General features: G+C 37.7%; 3 protein-coding genes and 1 long non-coding RNA gene across 4 annotated transcripts; 3 read left to right on the forward strand and 1 right to left on the reverse strand.

Moving 5' to 3' along the window:
- The first annotated feature begins 319 nt into the window (after positions 1 to 319).
- LOC147522426 (thioredoxin-like 1-2, chloroplastic) lies at positions 320 to 2,215 on the forward strand. Its single transcript, XM_086593395.1, has 4 exons — positions 320 to 1,074; positions 1,161 to 1,343; positions 1,432 to 1,596; positions 1,699 to 2,215. Exons 1-4 carry the CDS (start codon positions 847 to 849, stop codon positions 1,957 to 1,959), a joined length of 837 nt encoding a protein of 278 aa, XP_086449521.1. The 5' UTR covers positions 320 to 846; the 3' UTR covers positions 1,960 to 2,215.
- A 1,571-nt stretch (positions 2,216 to 3,786) lies between these two features.
- On the forward strand, positions 3,787 to 5,430 carry LOC147522427 (uncharacterized). Its single transcript, XR_015195255.1, has 3 exons — positions 3,787 to 4,330; positions 4,876 to 4,968; positions 5,107 to 5,430. It is a non-coding gene; the product is annotated as an uncharacterized LOC147522427 (long non-coding RNA).
- Positions 5,431 to 6,357: 927 nt separating this feature from the next.
- On the reverse strand, positions 6,358 to 12,170 carry LOC147522428 (Pentatricopeptide repeat (PPR) superfamily protein). Its single transcript, XM_086567734.1, has 4 exons — positions 8,128 to 12,170; positions 7,639 to 7,921; positions 6,920 to 7,001; positions 6,358 to 6,770 (listed from the first exon to the last, which is right to left on the reverse strand). Exon 1 carries the CDS (start codon positions 12,168 to 12,170, stop codon positions 8,322 to 8,324), a length of 3,849 nt encoding a protein of 1,282 aa, XP_086423860.1. The 3' UTR covers positions 6,358 to 6,770; positions 6,920 to 7,001; positions 7,639 to 7,921; positions 8,128 to 8,321.
- A 246-nt stretch (positions 12,171 to 12,416) lies between these two features.
- LOC147522429 (uncharacterized) lies at positions 12,417 to 12,850 on the forward strand. Its single transcript, XM_086560140.1, has one exon. The coding sequence runs from the start codon at positions 12,561 to 12,563 to the stop codon at positions 12,720 to 12,722; it is 162 nt and encodes a 53-aa protein (XP_086416266.1). The 5' UTR covers positions 12,417 to 12,560; the 3' UTR covers positions 12,723 to 12,850.
- The last annotated feature ends 4,928 nt before the right edge of the window (positions 12,851 to 17,778 follow it).

Below are 17,778 nucleotides of genomic sequence, written 5' to 3' on the forward strand. Positions count from 1 at the left end.
GCACTGATGCACTCAATGGTATTGTCAGTTTGTCACTGATGCAGATGAACATCAAGAGTAGCATTTTTTATTCTCCTCTTAAAATGAGTTGCTTACTAGCATTTTTTCAGTAAATTCCAAAGTTATTTTTCTTGAAACAATCTTTAGTGGTCCTTCTTTTACCAACCCTAGAGCCCCAAAAATAGTCGACCCAGAATCCAGATAATATAATAACCTTTCTTTCCTAAAAATAAATTAATTTTTGCATTTTCCAAGGTGGTCTGGTCTTACTCTTATCCATAAAAACAACAACCAAGTCAGCTACGCGTTTTAGCCGTTTAACAAAAAAAACTGCCCTCCCTCCCTTTCAAAACCAAACAGTACTCCTGACTCTTTCATAAAAGAACACCTCATCCTCAAATCAAAGCCACCCATTTTCCTCGATATCCACAACAAACAGCTCCTACAACAAAACCAACGGTCAAGATCATATGTTAACAATAAAACCGAACCTAAAAATAAACAAAAGTCGACACCGAATAAATCTGCTGTCAGTGATTTACTAAAATTATCGAAATTGGATAATGTTTTTTTTTCTCTCCTCAAAACTCAATAAATTCCATCTCCATTTTTCTTTCAAACCATAACAAATCTTTCAAAATTTAAGTCTTTGGTTAGTTTTGAGCTCTGGGCTTCTTGTTAAAAGTCAAAGTACCTGAAACTACAAAGAACCATTTTGTTTTTCGATTTTTTCTTGTGTAATTTGAGTAAAGAAGTGTTTTTTATGCAAAAAAAAAAAAAAAAAAGTTGGGCAGTTGAAATTTGTTGTCTTTTGAAGTTTTTGGGCTAGTAGTATATTAAGAAGCCATGGCAGTTTCTTTGAAAACTGGGGTTTGTATGACTGAGAATGGATTGAAGACAAAGAAGATTGTTGGTGTTTGTTCTTCTGTTGGTTGTTTACAAGTTAAAGAGTCTAAAAAGACATTTGATATACCTGGTTTGAAGAATGAGTTTAAGGGGAGAGAAGTTATTGTTTCAGATCAAAGTGGTTTTGGTGATTGGAATTTTAAAGCATCTCCAAAGTTTACTATTCATGTATGTTATTAGAGACTTATATACTTTGAATTTGTTTTTATTTCATTTGAATTATTTGCTTATTATGTTCAATGTTTTATTTATAGGCACAAGCTTCTTTATGTGTAAGTAAGGCATTAAGATGGTGGGATAAAACACTTAAGCCCAACATGGTGGAGATTGAATCAGCTCAACAACTCGTTGATACGTTGGTGAATGCCGGTGATAAGCTTGTTATTATAGACTTTTACTCCCCTGGTTGTGGAGGCTGCAAAGCTTTGCATCCTAAGGTAAATCAAGAGGAGTATTTACTTATTGATTTGCTTAGAATGTGGATTTGTAGGAAGTGTATTGATATTGTGGTTTGTTTTCTTTCAGATATGTCAGTTTGCAGAAATGAATCCAAATGCATTGTTTCTGAAAGTGAATTATGAAGAACTCAAACCAATGTGTTATAGTCTCAACATTCATGTACTTCCATTTTTTCGGTTCTATAGAGGAGCCGAAGGGCGGGTATGTAGCTTTAGCTGCACTAATGCTACTGTAAGTTGCCAAATCCTTGATCTATTTTATTGTTGTTGGATTGGGAAATAAGCTATTTGGTTTGAGATACATGTTTCTAAATAAGCAAATGATGTTTTGCAGATCAAGAAATTCAAAGATGCATTGGCGAAACATGGAACTGAAAGGTGCAGTCTCGGACCAGCCAAAGGTCTAGAAGAATCTGAGTTATTGAAGTTAGCGTCAAGTGGGGATCTCCCATTAGACTTTCTGTCAAGATCTGCAAGTGAAGAAAGAAAACAAATGGAGGATATGGTCTTGACAAATGCAATTGTGCCTAGTCCTGCCACCATCCAAGCTGATAAGATTGGATTTGTTGAAGAGAATGCAGCGGTATTAGTATAATAGCACTATAGTACATGGAGTGAAGCTTAAGCAAAATTAAGCAAGGTCAAAAGCAGCTCTATTTTCTTTTCATGAATGTACATATTGATTCTTAGGGGCTAGGGCTTTCCATAAGCTGGCTTTCGGTTTTTCTAGTGTAAGCCTGTGGAGTTGCTTATTCGGTCTTTTATAATGTTCTCAATGAAGATCTTCAACATATAATCAGATATGTATCTGTTAAGTTTGTTATCAGATTGCCTATATAAGTTTGTTATCAGATTGCCTGATGTTATTTTATCTTAGTTCAAGTTAAGCCTAAAATTATTTTCATCAAGAACTTTGAACTTTGAGCTTATTGATTCTGACTTCATCAGTGACTTAACCAAAGATACAGTTTTATGAACATGCCTTTGATCCTTTGCTTCATGAAAACATGGTGTACTGTCTTTGTGTGCATTGGAAGTATTACCAGTAAGCTGTTGTTTTGGAGACCGTATCGAGGATTCTCAGATTATCAAGTGAAAGTAATGTATGCAGTGGTTTTGGTGAACGATTGATTCAGGCTTAAGCGGCGTGTAAGGGGTCAGAAGATAAAATTGTATCCATCCACTTCCATCTCAGTTAACAAAGTGGAGATTTGGTGCTATAGCATGCTGCCTCTCATATTTGCTTCAAGTGTATTAACAGTGCTAATGCAGGTGCTTCAGGCCCTTCTTTGATTAAATATGCGAAGGAAAATGTCGCAAAAGACAATCAGAACTAAGCCAGCTAAATAGATCATAGTGCAATTTTTATTTTATTTTTTATTTTCTGTAAATTTTTCTCTCAATTGAATCTAATCATTGTTAGTGTAATAACAGCTCCAAGAGCTCACAATCTACATGTGATGGCTTCTATTGCTATTTATTTTTATCAGGTAAACTTTGGTGCCAGCCAAGTTGCCAACCAAACACTTTGAAAATGTGGTGTACATCTCTTTTGATTTGAACTAAGTTACATGGACACACCATATTTTGAAAATAATCCGTGTCGGATATGTATATGTGTATCCGGATCGGACACATATTGTATGTGATATATCTCAAATTGTGAAAATATGGCGTGTCCGACTCTTCATATCCGTGGGTCACACGGACGCACCTATCCCTATCAATGTAATTTAGGATTTGAATGAGGTTCAATCACTTCATCTAATTCAGGCCCTCAGGGTTGATGGTGCAAAGGGTCCCGTACTTGTTTCATTTGGATAATTGGTTTGGCTTTTCACGAGTTCGAGTGAGAAGTAGTTGGCTGGATTTGAGGATTTCATGATTTGTCTTGGATAGGTCCCCATTGGTTAAGTCACCAAATGTTGGCTACCTGATTGATTCGACTCATTTCGAGTGTTCAACCTATTGATTCTCAAAGAAAATACTATTATAAGGTTTCACTATCCAGTTTTATTTTGGCTTTCAACAGTTTTAGGAGTTACGTAGACTCGAAGTAAAATGCTTGCCCCATTTTCAAAACTGTATAAAAAATATAGACAATGCTGAGATAGAGACCGCATTCAAATCGTTTTTCACAAAAATAGTGTAGATTTAGCCACCGCCCACCGACACTTTTTTCCCCTCACCAGTCATCACCAACCAAACCATTATGCTTTTCCAAGGGTTGGGGTTGTCAGCACCTAAACGTTGCATTATTTGTTTGAATTATGAACCACTGAATAAATACAAGAGTACGATTCCATGAGCAAGACACATCGGATCAACAGTTTGACAGAACTCTTTACCAAAAAATACTGTTGGACAAAACTAAAATATTTGCCATTTGCTGATATATAATAATGATTTGTCCAGTCATTTTTTCTGTTATTGACGTGGATGGCTCAGCTCTCCACGACATTGTTTCCATTTCAAATTGCACAAGATACAGTGACTTAGATTTAGTCATATTTGATAATTGGAGATTGTTTTAAGAGTTACAGATCCCATCAGGTCTACATTGGCGAGCTATTTCTTCTTTCTTTTACCATCGTAGCCAATTGCTTTCACTGTGGAACAATATACGCTAAGAGCAAACAGCTATGCATCTGAGAAAGGAGATCAAGATTTCTGAATGGACATCCCCAGAAGGCGAAAGCCTAGTATTGCCCAACAAAAACAGAACAGAATGTGGCAGCATTTGCAATCCAAAGGCATCGTAGTACCTAAAGTAATTCAACTTGATGTGATTACATTAAACTACATGCAAAATCTTTGGGAAAAAGGATATTCCAGGATGTAGTTAGACCTAGAACATGCTTGCTTGTCTTTAGACTTGATCTGCATGATCGTCTTTTCTGTAACAGTTCATCTAGATGAACCAATTCAGTACATCACATCTACAAGAATCTATATGGTATACACAGGTAAACAGTAAGAGGTGGTAGGGGGGTTAATCTACAACTAGCTACTGTGCACGTGGTACCCACGTGGGATCTACATACTTTTTTTTTTAAAACTTATAAATTTTAAATTACTATTTTACCTTGCAAAAGTTAAAAAAATAATAAAAATATGAAATGACCAAAATGCCCCTATGTCCACACACATTCACTATTCACTCGACCCCTCGTTTTTCTATATATATAATAAAACAGCTTGGTTTTTAATATAACAGCTTGGTTTTTTATGCTGTGGAGAAAGCAGTTTTGAAATGATCCTACGGTAATTAAATCGCTTTCTTCTAAGAATCCTACTAAATACCACCAAATAAAGTCCTCCTATGATGATAAATTGCTTTCTTCTAAGAGTCCTACTTAAAAACCCCTTCTTCTCCCTTTTTTTCGCACATTTTTTATTTGCTTTTAACTATCCCTTTTTTTCACGCATCTTTTATTTGCTTTTAACTACCCTACTATTCCTGGCCTCGTGATGTTATTCTCATTTAGTTACTTGAATTCTAAACATGCAGTGTGAATCATTTACAAGTGCGAACTAAAACGGATCTTCAACGTGCGTTATCGGAAGTTGAAAGCTGCATTGAGGACAACGCCACTTTCCACAGGTTTCATATATATTCATTACTTTCTTAATCAGTTTTATAGTTTCATTCAGTACATTGCTAACAATATTTGGTCGAATAACTATTTATTTGTTCATCTAGAACAAACAGCTGAATATTTGTTTGTTTTTTTATTAACAGATTACATTCAGAGTGGAGTAGCAACCCAGTAAAAATAGCAAAAGCTGACAAGAAACAATTTCGGAAGCAACGGGGTTGGAGGCAGTCTCTTCTCTGTTGTAGATTCTGATTTCTCCTATTTATCCACATTAGTCAGTTCAAACATGCAATCAGTCCAAATATTATACCTCAATGTGATAAGATATCTTAAATAATTCCCTTTTCTGCTCTATTAAAAAAATATTGATAGAGTAGTGCTTTGAATTTATTGATAGAAACATTCAGGGATATGTAACTCACATTCAGGGATATGTAACTTATTTAATGTAATTATTGCTTTCATCATGTGTATCTTCTATTCATTTTGTCAGCTAGAAAATTTTCGCAATTCTATTACTACTGTTCAATGCAAAAGTGAATGCCTTGACAGTCTCACGGTTTAGTTTGCTGAAAGCTCAAAGATTAGTCTGTCTAACATAAGTTTACTTTGACTAAACGTGAAATAATTTTGATTATGAAACCTAATTAACAAGTTCCTGTGCATCTTCATTTTGCTTATTCTCCAGTACTTCCATCTTTTTTGGTTATCTTGCTTTAGTTTCTGGTGAACATTACATGTGTGCAAAAGTGAAAAATCAAATGAACTTCCAAGCCTACTTCTATATGATCGAATCTGATGCCAACAACATTTGTAAATTGCTACAGCAAAATTAAGTTGGCCAACATGAGTGACATTTTTCCTATGAGGCATTCGAACGTCCATGTCTTATCTTCCAGCTATTGCCATGCAGAGACTACTCCTAACCCTTTATTCTACCAATGCCTAAATCAAACGAGTACGTATATCAAGAAAAAAATAATTTCATCAACATATCCTCCCACGAAAATACAAGTCCCTCGATGTCTACTAACTACTATAGTCTGGGGAATAATGTGCTCTTGGTCCACACTATGTATCCTAATATATTCAAGGAGAAAATTTCTTATATTTATATATGTCTAATATATTGTTGCATATTTCTTTTTTAGACCGTTGATAATGAAGTTGTACCTCTGAATTTCTCTCCAGCTTTTGATGAAAGGTACATGTGTGTATATATATTTTGAGATACTTAAAATAATTTTTTAATATGAAATTGAATAGTGTAAAAATAATGTTTAATGCATTTTTGTAAAAGCAGAGTGGCGTAGCCACGGGTTAAATTCTAGTATATATATATATGTTAAAGATATATGTATAAAAGAGATTTTAATAGTATCTAAAAAAAACAGTTAATCCAACTCAAGTGAGAAAATCATCATAATATTTGTTAATTATCTGCATAAGCACATGCAAATGCAAGTGGCCAACTAATTTAGTTCTACAAAATTATTCTGTTACAAACATCCAACCAAGAAAATCCATGGTGAGCCAAAGCAAATGTCAGTTACATAATACTGGTCATATGCCTGCCTGGCGGTTGAGTATCTATTGGTTTGTGGTGCGTTGGCCCCTGACACAAGCCCTTATTTGTCTCATCAGGTGTTGTGCGACCACAGGGGCCTTAACGGACCCAAATATATGTGAAACTAAACTACACTGTCTGGTTGAGCTGCCGAGCTGAAAATCATGGATCTCCAAGGCTTCTTGTCCCTCCATCATCGTCCTCGAAGACTTCCATCATATTAGAAACTTTACAGATGATCTGATATTTATACAAATAATAATATCATTAGCACTTCTACTCTCTATGAATCAAGCAGTAATAATTTATCTACAAATCAGAGTTCAGTTGTGAAATGATCAATACGAGTAAAGTGTGTATACATTTCTAAAAACATTTTTCTCCCTTACCATCCACAACAACTCATGTTAAGCTGAAAAGAGTGCCAAATATCTTTTTCTTCTAGACCTCTCCCTTGTTGCAACTTGCAACCTGTTCCAGAACATATAAGACTGATATTCTAGGAATATAGGAAACCTCTTCTATATATATTGCAGCCAAATTGTTTAGTCAATGTAAGCATCCTTGAAGGCTCACTTCCCAACAGGTCCTAACACACATTTAATTAAGTCAATCATCGCCTTTCCGTATTGTGGAGAAAACCTGACCCAGGAAAAGATTAATAATTTATAGTTTGATATTCAAGGAGGCCATAATAAGGGGAAGAGTGGGGGGAAGAGTTTTGCAAAAGCATCTTCCAGGCAATATACAGTAATTTGTGGTGCGGAACCTTCCGCAAAATGCCAGTCTCAGTTGGCTTTTGATACGCAGCAAACCTAAGAACCTCAAAGACTCAGTGAGTAATTTCTTTCCAGTTCTTGACAGCAAGGGCTTTTGAGATGTAGGATTTTGTATGAGGATGGTACTAAGCCATTGAATATTCATAGAACGTCAAGACTCAACTAAAAGTCAGTGTCAATAAAGTGGGCCTACAGGGTAATCTGACCCCATGAGGCTACACACACAGGCATGTCCACAAATATTCTGAATTCTTTGCCAACATGCATGCATGCTTGACTTCCAACATCAGGAATATATATATTTATTGATTCACAGCGTATTTATTTACCTGTTATTGGCTCCATTCATGGAGGGAGTGATCTGGCGATTTAAACTCTTGAGCCACTTATGAAATGCTACCAAAGTAATCTGCAGTGGTGAACTGCATAGCAGAAAAGACACAGCATGGCCAGAAGCACATCTTGGATGCCTGGTTAATTTAGCTGTTTTGGTGTGTGTGCAACTTTATATCACCCTTATGTTTAATCGAACTTAGTCATTCACATTTATTCTACTATCATTGTAGTTGGTCCTCGGTATCATTAGAACAGCAACTAGAGCAGAGTTTCCACCTGAAAAGAGTATTGACTTTCAGATTGTCAAAGAGTTGACTCTTGCTTAGAAAGACAGAACATGCATGAGATATAACAACAGTACACTGACAATACTCGATGAAAAAATTTGTGGGGATCAGAAAGATTTCATAGCATGCAAATTATCGGTTCAAAAGGAAAAGAAACAAATGTTCTATGAAATTCTAGTAATTAGAAGCACTTACCGAAACTCTACTGAAAGCAAGCTGATATAAGGACCTGTGTCAATGAACACATAAGGTACTTCATCATTAGTAGCTTACACAAGGTCATATACCACCAAATGTAATTCAATATCTTGAACACCCTTAGATATCGATCAGCCAATGCAGTACTTTGACAGAATGCCAGTTCATAAGAAGAGAGTATACAATTCTGGTTACCCCACTTTAGAATTTTTCGTCCTTGTAAAACCACTCAGTGAAAGAAGCTTTGACAAGAAACCCCCATTTTCAGTGTTTTCCTTGTTCGATTTGCTTAAATTGCTTATGAGTGACCAATGAGTCTTGAAGTCCGGCACATAACCATGCTTTTGCATCTTGTGTAAAAGTGCTGATGCCTTGTCGAGTCTATTCTCTGAGGAGTATTTATCAATCACAACCTGGTACAACTTCGGAGTTGGTGTTTGTCCTAACTGTACCATACAGTCCAGAAACCTTTCTGATTCAACAGTCTGCCCTTCGGCGCAAAGTCCTTGGATAATCATATCCCAGGACTTTATGCTAGGCTTGAAGCCCCGGGCCAGCATCTCCGCATGCAGATTGAGAGCATCATCCAGTGCTTTGCATATACCTAAACCCTGGATAACATAATCGAAACAAGTAGGACTTGGGAGGTTTCCCTTTTTCAGCATTATGTCAAGAAGATAAATGGCCATGTTTATTCTTCCATATTGACAAAACTTTTTAATCAGGCTGTCATAGCTGATGCTGAAGGGGAGCAGACACCTTTCTTCCATTCGACGTAGAAAGCTTTCTGCTTCTTGAACCCTACCACAAGAAAGAAGGCCTACCACAATTGCATGTTGAACAACTGAACCATGGATCCAGCCTCTTGACTCCATCACCCTACTCAACTCCAAGGCTTCATTGATGTTCTTGTGAATACACAGGTGCTTAATGACCATTCTCAAGCTGCGATTGCTTGGTCTTAGATCCTTATCAATCATAGTCTTCAGGACCTCCACTGATCTTGAGGCATCTTTACATTTATAGTAACCACAGATGAGAAAATTATAACTCACTTCATCAAGCACCAAACCCTTCCCGGTCATTTCCTCTAAGAGTACTGTAACGAGTGAACTATCCCCAGTTTGAAAATTTTGGAATATCAAAATGTTATACATAACAATAAACATAGAGTTGGTTTCTCTGGAAACAATCTCTTTCAAGCTCAACGCATCAGGCACCCTATCTTGAATGAACATCAGTTTCAATAAATCACGGTAACTTGAGATCGAGAGACTGAGATTATTTCTTACCATGAAAGCAAGTAGCTCCCCTACTCTTCTTGAGTTATTATCCGCACGATACACTTGAATCATTACATTCAGAGTATTTGAATCTGGTGACACCTCGCTTGCAATCATCTGATGAAATTGGAGGGTTGCCTGCCTGACCATCCCTCCTCTATACAAGCCACATATTAAAGCATAGTAGACAGAAAGACATGATGCTGGATCCTTTTTCGAAACAATCTCCTTCAAGACTACAGCTTTCTCCCATCTATGTAACCTGCATAGCTGAGGGATTAGTTGACAGCAAACATCAACACAAGGGGCGATGTTCTTCTCCAGCATAGCGTCAAGAACATCAAAAGCTTCCTGGAAACCTTTTTCCTTACACAGCCCACTAACGATGTGGCTGTAAGCTGAATCACTCAATAACTCCCTCTGTCTGACAACTTCGTCTAAGAAAACTACTGCAAAGTGTGCATGACCACTACCAGACAGCACTTCACTAAAGATGTTGCTAATATCAGAAAACGAGTGAAGAGAGGCTACTAGCATGTTCTCGAAAAGCTGTAATGCTTCTTGAAGCATCCCCTGCTGACATAGACAATCCCAAAGAGCCTTACAATCCTTCAAGCAGGGTAACCATTTATGAGTTAGTGCAAGTTCCCAGCATTTACGAATTTCTTTTTGGCAGCCTTTCTTGCATAAGCCCAGTAGTAGAACAGTAAATGTCTCATTGTCGATGGAGAAACTTCTATGAAGCATTCCCGCCAAGACTCGCATTCCCTTAAATGCGACTTCTCTCTTGCTAATTACACGGACGACTGAATTAAGAGTTTCTTGATCTAGCTGATAAGCCAGTTCAGGGAATTCCTCAAAAAGAAAGATAGCTTTCCTTGCATAAGAACGGGATAAACAAAGGCCTTTTATCAATGCTGAGTACGCTGGCAATGAGAGGTTCTGCCCTCGACATATCATTTTGTCTTTCACCATCAGTGCAGCCTTTATATTACCTTGATTGCATTCCTTCGACACAAGGGAGTTACAATCAGAAAACATGGCATCTTCTAAAACTCCCATTACTGTTTTTTCATATTCTTTGATATCTGTGTCCAAGTAAAATCCATTGCCAAGGGTATCGAAAAATTCTGCTTTGCTAAGTCCAGCATCGTTATCCCTCTTCACCTTGACCATCGATGGCTTGAAGCCCAAGATCCCAAATGCCTTGGAAAGTGGATCTTCTACTGGAGAAAGCTGAACCACACCATGATTCACCATCTCTAAGACAATGGCCTTTGCTTCATTAAAACGTCTGAACTTACAATAACCAGCTAAAAGAACTCTAAAGGTTGATAAATCGGGTGCTGGCCCGTTCTCAAGCATTTCATGAAAGATCTCACTTGCATGCTTCCACATTCCCTTAACGAAAACTCCACTTAATAGAGCATTATAACAATGTATGTCAGGTTTTAGGCATCTAGACAGAAGCTCCGATAAATAAATAAAAGCATCTTTTAGCTTCCCCTCTTTAGAACTTGAACTTATAAATATACCAAAGGTCATTTCATCAGGTGTGAAGCCTAGACTTTCCAATTCTAGCATAAACACATATGCTTGTTCCGAACCAAAATATTTACATTGAGAAAATAAAATCTTATGACAAACTGGAACATCTGGTGCGAATTTCCTTTCCTTCAAGAAATTCAACAGGTCATCAAAGTCTTTCTTCTCAGAGTACCCATTAGCAACCAAATTCAAAATTGCACGACTAGGCTCAATACCAGAAGCAACAAGCTTCCTAACAACATTTCTAGCTTCCTTAACCTTTCTTTTCTTGCATAGTAACTTCACTATAGATTCAACAGTAGGCATGTTCTCAATACCCAGGCCAAATCCATTCTCAATCATATCAATATAAACCCGAAACGCCAATAGGGTCTTGTTCTTTTCAATCAAAAGATTGAGAAGAACCTCAAAACATAGTTCCGAAGGGACAAAACGTCGACTCCTCAACCAAGTATACATTGAGATAGATTTCTCTAATTCTCTAGCTCTAGCATACCCTTCTACTATCTTCCCAAAAATGTCATGACCACCCAATAAAATTCCTCTATCTTCCATGATTCTAAGCAAGGATTCCGCTTCACCAAGCAATGCAACCCGAGTAAGCAACATAGCCATAATCTCATAAGACTGCGGTAAATGCTCAAAACCCTCACATTGTTTACCAGCCCAATTAAACAACTTCCATAACAGTCCCACCTTACTAGCCTCATTTTCAACATTCCCACTATCAAACTCAAAACCTAACAATATTTCAAGTACATCATCAGGTTTCAAAGTCGAAACACGCCAAAACGGACGTATTAATGCAGGTGATATATTAGATAGCTTCAAAAGTATATCCTTAAATCTTACTTCTTCATATGTTTCATCTTTCTTCTCCCAAAGGTATGAACACCTTAAAATAACTGATCTTGCAATGTTAACATGCTTAACTGAACTAAAATCTTCTAGGGGCTTGTTTATTTTGTCTCTAGAACAAGAAACCAAGTTTTGTTTTTCATTACAATGTGTAAATGTACAAAGGGCCTTGTTACTACTCTTAAACACATTAAGCTCAAAAAATGGAGTTACAACAATAAAAAAACTAAACTTACTGTAAAAATGCGTACAAACTTGATAATGAAGTAACTTTATTACTGACCTTTGTCGATTAAAAATTGAGAAAATTTGCGGAAGTTGATTTAGAGAAAATTTGAGCTCTCTTCTCATTTGCAGAAATGGAAAACCAGTTGTGCATCAGTCCTTCTTTTGTAACACTTGTGGGCCTTATTCACAATGTTAAGCCCGTTTAGGCCCATTCGATTGATTTGGTACCGGGCCTTTAAATGTCTGAATTGGGCCCAGGTAAATGCACGTTCATTATGTCATTCTTAGTACAGCAATGCATGCATTATTGAGGAAACTTTGGTGTTTAAAACTATAAATTATGTGGTATTTTTTTATTACCAAGTCAAAGTGTCTAGTGAAGCAATCAAGAGGCATTTCATGATTAATTATGCAAGAAAAATTTTAAAATTGGGCATTGCAGATTAGTTGACTTTTGGTTTGCGATATAAAACCTATAGACATGTTGATTCCTCTCGTTAAAGGGAAGTGAAAATGAATCAAAATTTGAGTGGTCTTCTAATTGGGATACTTGGTGCAGCGATAACATTATCTGCTTATACACAGACGATCATTTCCACCACCCCATGCATCGGAATTGGTCTTTTTGTTCTTATGTTTGGCTTGCTTGTAAAAGAAGGTCTTATATCTTTGTAACTTTTTTTACGCACTTGGGAGTTTTGATATAGATTTGGATCCTACGATTATTAGCATGTTTGAATTATAGTTTATGTACTTCAGGTTTTTCTGAATTTTACTGGTTAATATATATTTTAGTTATCATGTGTTTTGTTCTTTTTTTCTTCCTCGTTTGAATTTAATGTATATATATTGGATAATAAGGATGAATAGATTAATCAACGATAGACTGGATGTGGATGAATGGATCAGTTTAGGCAATGAACAAGAAAGGAAATGGATTATTGGAAAGTTTAAAATGAATGGACAAGCAACAGGAATATAGGAAGTAAAGATCGTTCAATGGAAAAAGTTAAAAAGAAGTGCAACTCTTCTATAGCGCAAGGGAAGAGGCTAGGAGTTTATCGAAAAAAAATAGGAAGAGGCTAGGAAGAATTAGAAGAATCAAGAGATAAAAAAGTGGTTTTACAAGTCTCTGGCGCACATAAATAGAACCTCATGTTTGTAATTATAATAATCCCTAAGATATATATGAGAGCGATTTTGAGAGCGATTTTGAGAGCGACTAGAGAGCGATTTTTCTCAGGGTTAATAGAGTTATTTCGTGAACTTTTATTTCTTCTTTTAGTATCTTTTATCTCTTCAAAACCGTACTTGGAGGGAAAAAGAGAGAAAAGCTTCCCCTTTTGGGGGGGTTTTCTGAGGAAGCTGGCTGGATTGAAGGATTTTCTCCGTCCAACATGGATCTTTCAGAGTTTGAACAAACCCCAGCACCAAGAATAGCCATCAGTCAAGGCGAACCATTGAAAGAACAGGCTACAAGCCAACAAGCTACACGAGTCTTGATTCCGAATAGTGAAGAAGCCGCAACGAAACCAAGCAACAACAATGAAAGAAAGATGTCTTATGCTGACAAAGCAAGGGACAAAATGACACAAACAGTGGAACTGGAATCTCTTCCCATTCCAAGCAAGAGGGGAAATACTGTAGCAATTAAATTGTCAGCCAAATCTGTGGAAAAAGGTTTAGAGGCATGCAAATATGCTTTAGTAGCAAGGCCGGACATGTTAAAACTGAACTTGGAGAGTGCTAGAGCTCAAACTAACACTAAATGGGGCATGACGGAAGCAGTTAAGATCTCACCACCGGGTAAGGGTTATTTAATGTTGAGATTTAAGAATGATATAGATTTCAAAAAGTGAGTTTCGGTGGTCCATGGTATCTTGGTTCGCAACTACTCGAGAATATCACCATGGACACCAAATTTCAATATTGAAACTCACAGACACTCAACCGCTCTAGTTTTGGTGAAATTTCCCGCTCGGTTTTGAATACTTGGGAGGTGGAGAGTCTCATGGCAATGGGAAGAACTATCGGAAATCCTATTCGAAAGTAGATAAGAACTCACCGGAAAGAGACAATGGGTATTATGCAAGTGTTCTAGTAGACGAGATCCGTCGAAAAGTCGCCCCCTCGATAAAATCTTAGTGGAAGTTGAAGGTACTAATATTGAATTCTCGCAAGAAGTCCGATTAGGCAAACGCCAAAATTTTGCAACCATTGCAAAATTGTGGGTCACTTGGTGGGAGATTGCAGGGCTCCTCAAGAAAGATCTGATAGCAAGCCTACAACTCCCACGATCTCTACGAAAAGAAGGAGGTGACAAGGAGAACCAAATGAGCAAAACCAAAAGAAAAGATGGAGACAGAAGAAGCAAACAAACCGCAATCAATGTTACTAAATCTAGTCCACCATCAAATGAAGTTGTGGAAGTAGTAATGGTGGATAAGGATCAAGAAGTTGGAGAGAATGTGGGAACAGATAATGACATGGACAATCGGCGGGGGAGGCAGATGACAATTCAGTTTTATGAAGAGGATGCCGACAAAGCAACAAACAAACAAGGTTTTGAGGATGCAGTTGATAATTGTTCAAGAATTTGTTATGAGGACAAACACCGAACAGGATATATGGGAACGGAAAGACAAAGAGCGTGAAAGTATGTCAAGGGCCTTAGTGGTTCATGACTCCCAAGAGGATGGTATAATGGTACACGAAGCTATAGAGACAAAACCGTGAGAAATCTAGTAGAAGAGGCAGGGAGGAGCAAAATTAATGAAGAGGTTGCACCGGTGGACAATGTAGGCTTGGTCCTAGCACTAGGTGTAGCGGATGTGGTTGTGGACCATATAGATATACAGAAGTCTCAACCAAGAAACCACCGGCCCTATAGTCGCATTACACAATGGCTTTCGAGTCTTGCTTCGATTCAAAGCTTATTGGAAGGTCAACTTCAGTCGCCAGATTGAGAAGGAGGTGATTGAAGTTGCTACAAAGATGGTTGGAAGCCCGGGGACCACGAAGCTTCAACTAAGAAAAAAAAAAAAACACTAAATATAAAGCTCAACTGTTTCTCCACCCGAACCCGTGTCATGCAGAGGCAAGAAAAAACCCTATTTCTAATTAATGAAGATCATTTACTTGAATGTGCGGGTATTGGTAAGAATAATGCTTTATCTAGAATCAAAGAGTTTTACCTTTAGTCCTCGAGATTCTATGTATTGCGGAGCCAAAGAGGAAGCCAAAGAGTGATTCGGTGTTGTCTCTGGGACTTTCTTATTTAGATTATCAATTTTGTCACAATGAAACAAGTGATAGAAAAGGCAATATTTGGATTTTGTGGAGGAGAGGAGTGAATGTTAGCCTTATCCATGCCTCTCTCAACATGTTACAATGCTTTCGTAAAGGATCTTCATGCACTTGTCTTATGGTGCGAGAAGACAACTTTGGGTTGAGCTTGAAAATCTTATGCCTAATCTACCTTGGGTAGTGTTAGGGGATTTCAATGTTGTCTTACATAATGATGAGAAAAAGGGGGGTCTGCCTCCTAGAAGGTCTTCGATGATAGAGTTTTTAAATTGGTACAATAACTGATTTGCAAAATAGTGATCATGTGGGTCTCAAGTATACTTGGTGTAATAACCAGCATGGCTCGGGGAGGATTCTTGCTAGGCTTGATAGAGTGTTCTATAATCAGCGTGGATTCAAAAATTTGGTGGTTGGAGGTATAAGGTGGGTTCTAGAGAGGGTTCCACCATGCCCCATTATCGGGCGATGGCTCACATTCCTAGACCGCACAATGTACCATTCAGATTCAACCAAGCATGGACTAGTCATAAAGAGTTCAAAAGATTTCATGAAGTGTTCCTGGCCGTCTTTTGTTGAGGGCTCCCCCATTTTCCGTATGAATAAGAAGCTTCGAATGTTAAAGGAGTCACTCAAAACCTGGAACATATCTGTTTTTGGTAACATTGAGCAAGCTGTGAATAAAGCCCAGGCAGGTTTTGCATTGGCACAAGCTGAGGCCGACAATGATCCTACAAATGATCGATGCAAAACTGAAATGGAAGAGAAGGAAGAGGCTCGCTCTGGCGGCCGAAAAGAACAAGTACTTTTTTGGAAGATGAAAAGCAAAGATTCTTGGTTGAATGGTAATGACAAGAATTCGCTTATTTTCACGAATCTGTCAAATAAAAGCGGACCAAGTCTCTAATAATGGAATTGCAAACCGAAGATAATGTCCTACTACATAGTCAAGCTGATATCTCCCATTACATTGTCCAATATTATACCGACAAGTTCCTCGTATAAGGAGGTGAATATGGATGAAGAGCTACTTGAATTTGATCCCACACAAAGTAATGTGATGCGAGCAATATGATGTTGTGCGCAATTCCTACGAGTGTGAAATTTGGACAAATGAATAACATGAAGGCTACCACTCTCCAGGCCCAATGGATACAATGGCCACTTCTATGTTCATTCTTTGGGATTTGATCAACCATAATGCGGTCAAATCTTTTTTCAGGGAAGGTATCATACCCAATGGTGGCAATGCGAAGTTTCATTACTTTAGTTCCAAAAGATAGGAGTGCTTCTAAGTTATCGCAATACAGACCTATATGTATGAGTAACTTTCTGATCAAGATCTTCTCCAAAATTATGCAACAAAGGCTCAATACTATCATCGATGAACTGGTTTCAAAGAACAAAAAGTGGATTTGTCAAAGGCGAGAAACTCTCAAGCTAGTATTGGTTTTGCATCGAAATGATAAATGAACCGGATAAGAAGAGATATGGTGGGAGTATAGCCATCAAGGTGGACATAACTTCGCATATGACACGTTGAGTTGGGATTTCTTGTTCGAGGTTTTGAAAAGATTTGGTTTTTCAAAAAATGGAATAGGCTAATCCCCGCTCTCCTTAGCACAACTAGGTTGTCTATTTTGTTGAATGGAGGTCCTATTGGGTTCATAAGCCAAAAAGAGGTTTAAAGGCGGGGGGATCCTCTTTCCCACCGTTGTTTGCACTAGCGAGAGGACTCTTTGAGCAGGGGGTCTCAACTCATTGAGGGCTTATTACGAGGTTTATCTAAACCTCTTACAAAGTGGTTAAAGGGACTGCTAGCCCTACTCACCTTTTGTATGCGATGATGTTGTTATTTTTTCAGCAAAGGGGATGCTAGAAGTGTGTCTAACATAGCCGATCTTATGGAGAGATATCAAGTTTAACCATGAACAAGAATAAGAGTAGGATGTTTGTTGGGGGTATGAATATGGAAAGAAGACATCACTTGCAACAACTCTTGAATATTCAAGTGGGAGCTCTACCCGAGAAATATCTGGGGGTGCCGTTGATCAAAGGTAAGGTTACTAGAGTTGTGTTAGCTCCCTTGATAGACAAGATAAAAAAGAGGATTACAGGTTGGAGAGGAAAATTACTATCCTTTCAAGGGAGGAGTGTTCTCATAAAGTCGGTCCTGTCTAGTATTCCGGTGTACAACATGGGAGTCTACAAGTGGCCTGTAAGCATCATAAAAGAAGTCAAGAACTGTTAAGGAATTTTCTCGGCGGGCAATCCAAATTCTGAAAAAACTAGTGACAACCTCATGGGAAAAAGTTTGCAAACCTCAGAAAGAGGGTGGTCTCGGTATCAGAAGATTGAAGGAGTTAAATCTGGCTTTGTTAATGAAATTAGCTTGGCATATAAGGTTTAATGATGATGATTATGCTGT

This window comes from Coptis chinensis, chromosome 1 (genome assembly GCF_015680905.1).
Source record: "Coptis chinensis isolate HL-2020 chromosome 1, ASM1568090v1, whole genome shotgun sequence".
In the NCBI taxonomy this organism is placed as follows: domain Eukaryota; kingdom Viridiplantae; phylum Streptophyta; class Magnoliopsida; order Ranunculales; family Ranunculaceae; genus Coptis; species Coptis chinensis.

What these genes read in the sequence shown, in the direction of transcription:
- LOC147522426 (XM_086593395.1), top strand. Translation starts at nt 847, where the DNA reads ATGGCAGTTTCTTTGAAAACTGGGGTTTGTATGACTGAGAATGGATTG. An exon ending in CTCCAAAGTTTACTATTCAT is followed by an intron (nt 1,075 to 1,160) that starts GTATGTTATTAG and finishes TTTTATTTATAG; the next exon opens with GCACAAGCTTCTTTATGTGT. An exon ending in GCAAAGCTTTGCATCCTAAG is followed by an intron (nt 1,344 to 1,431) that starts GTAAATCAAGAG and finishes GTTTTCTTTCAG; the next exon opens with ATATGTCAGTTTGCAGAAAT.
- LOC147522428 (XM_086567734.1), bottom strand. Translation starts at nt 12,170, where the DNA reads ATGAGAAGAGAGCTCAAATTTTCTCTAAATCAACTTCCGCAAATTTTC.
- LOC147522429 (XM_086560140.1), top strand. Translation starts at nt 12,561, where the DNA reads ATGAATCAAAATTTGAGTGGTCTTCTAATTGGGATACTTGGTGCAGCG.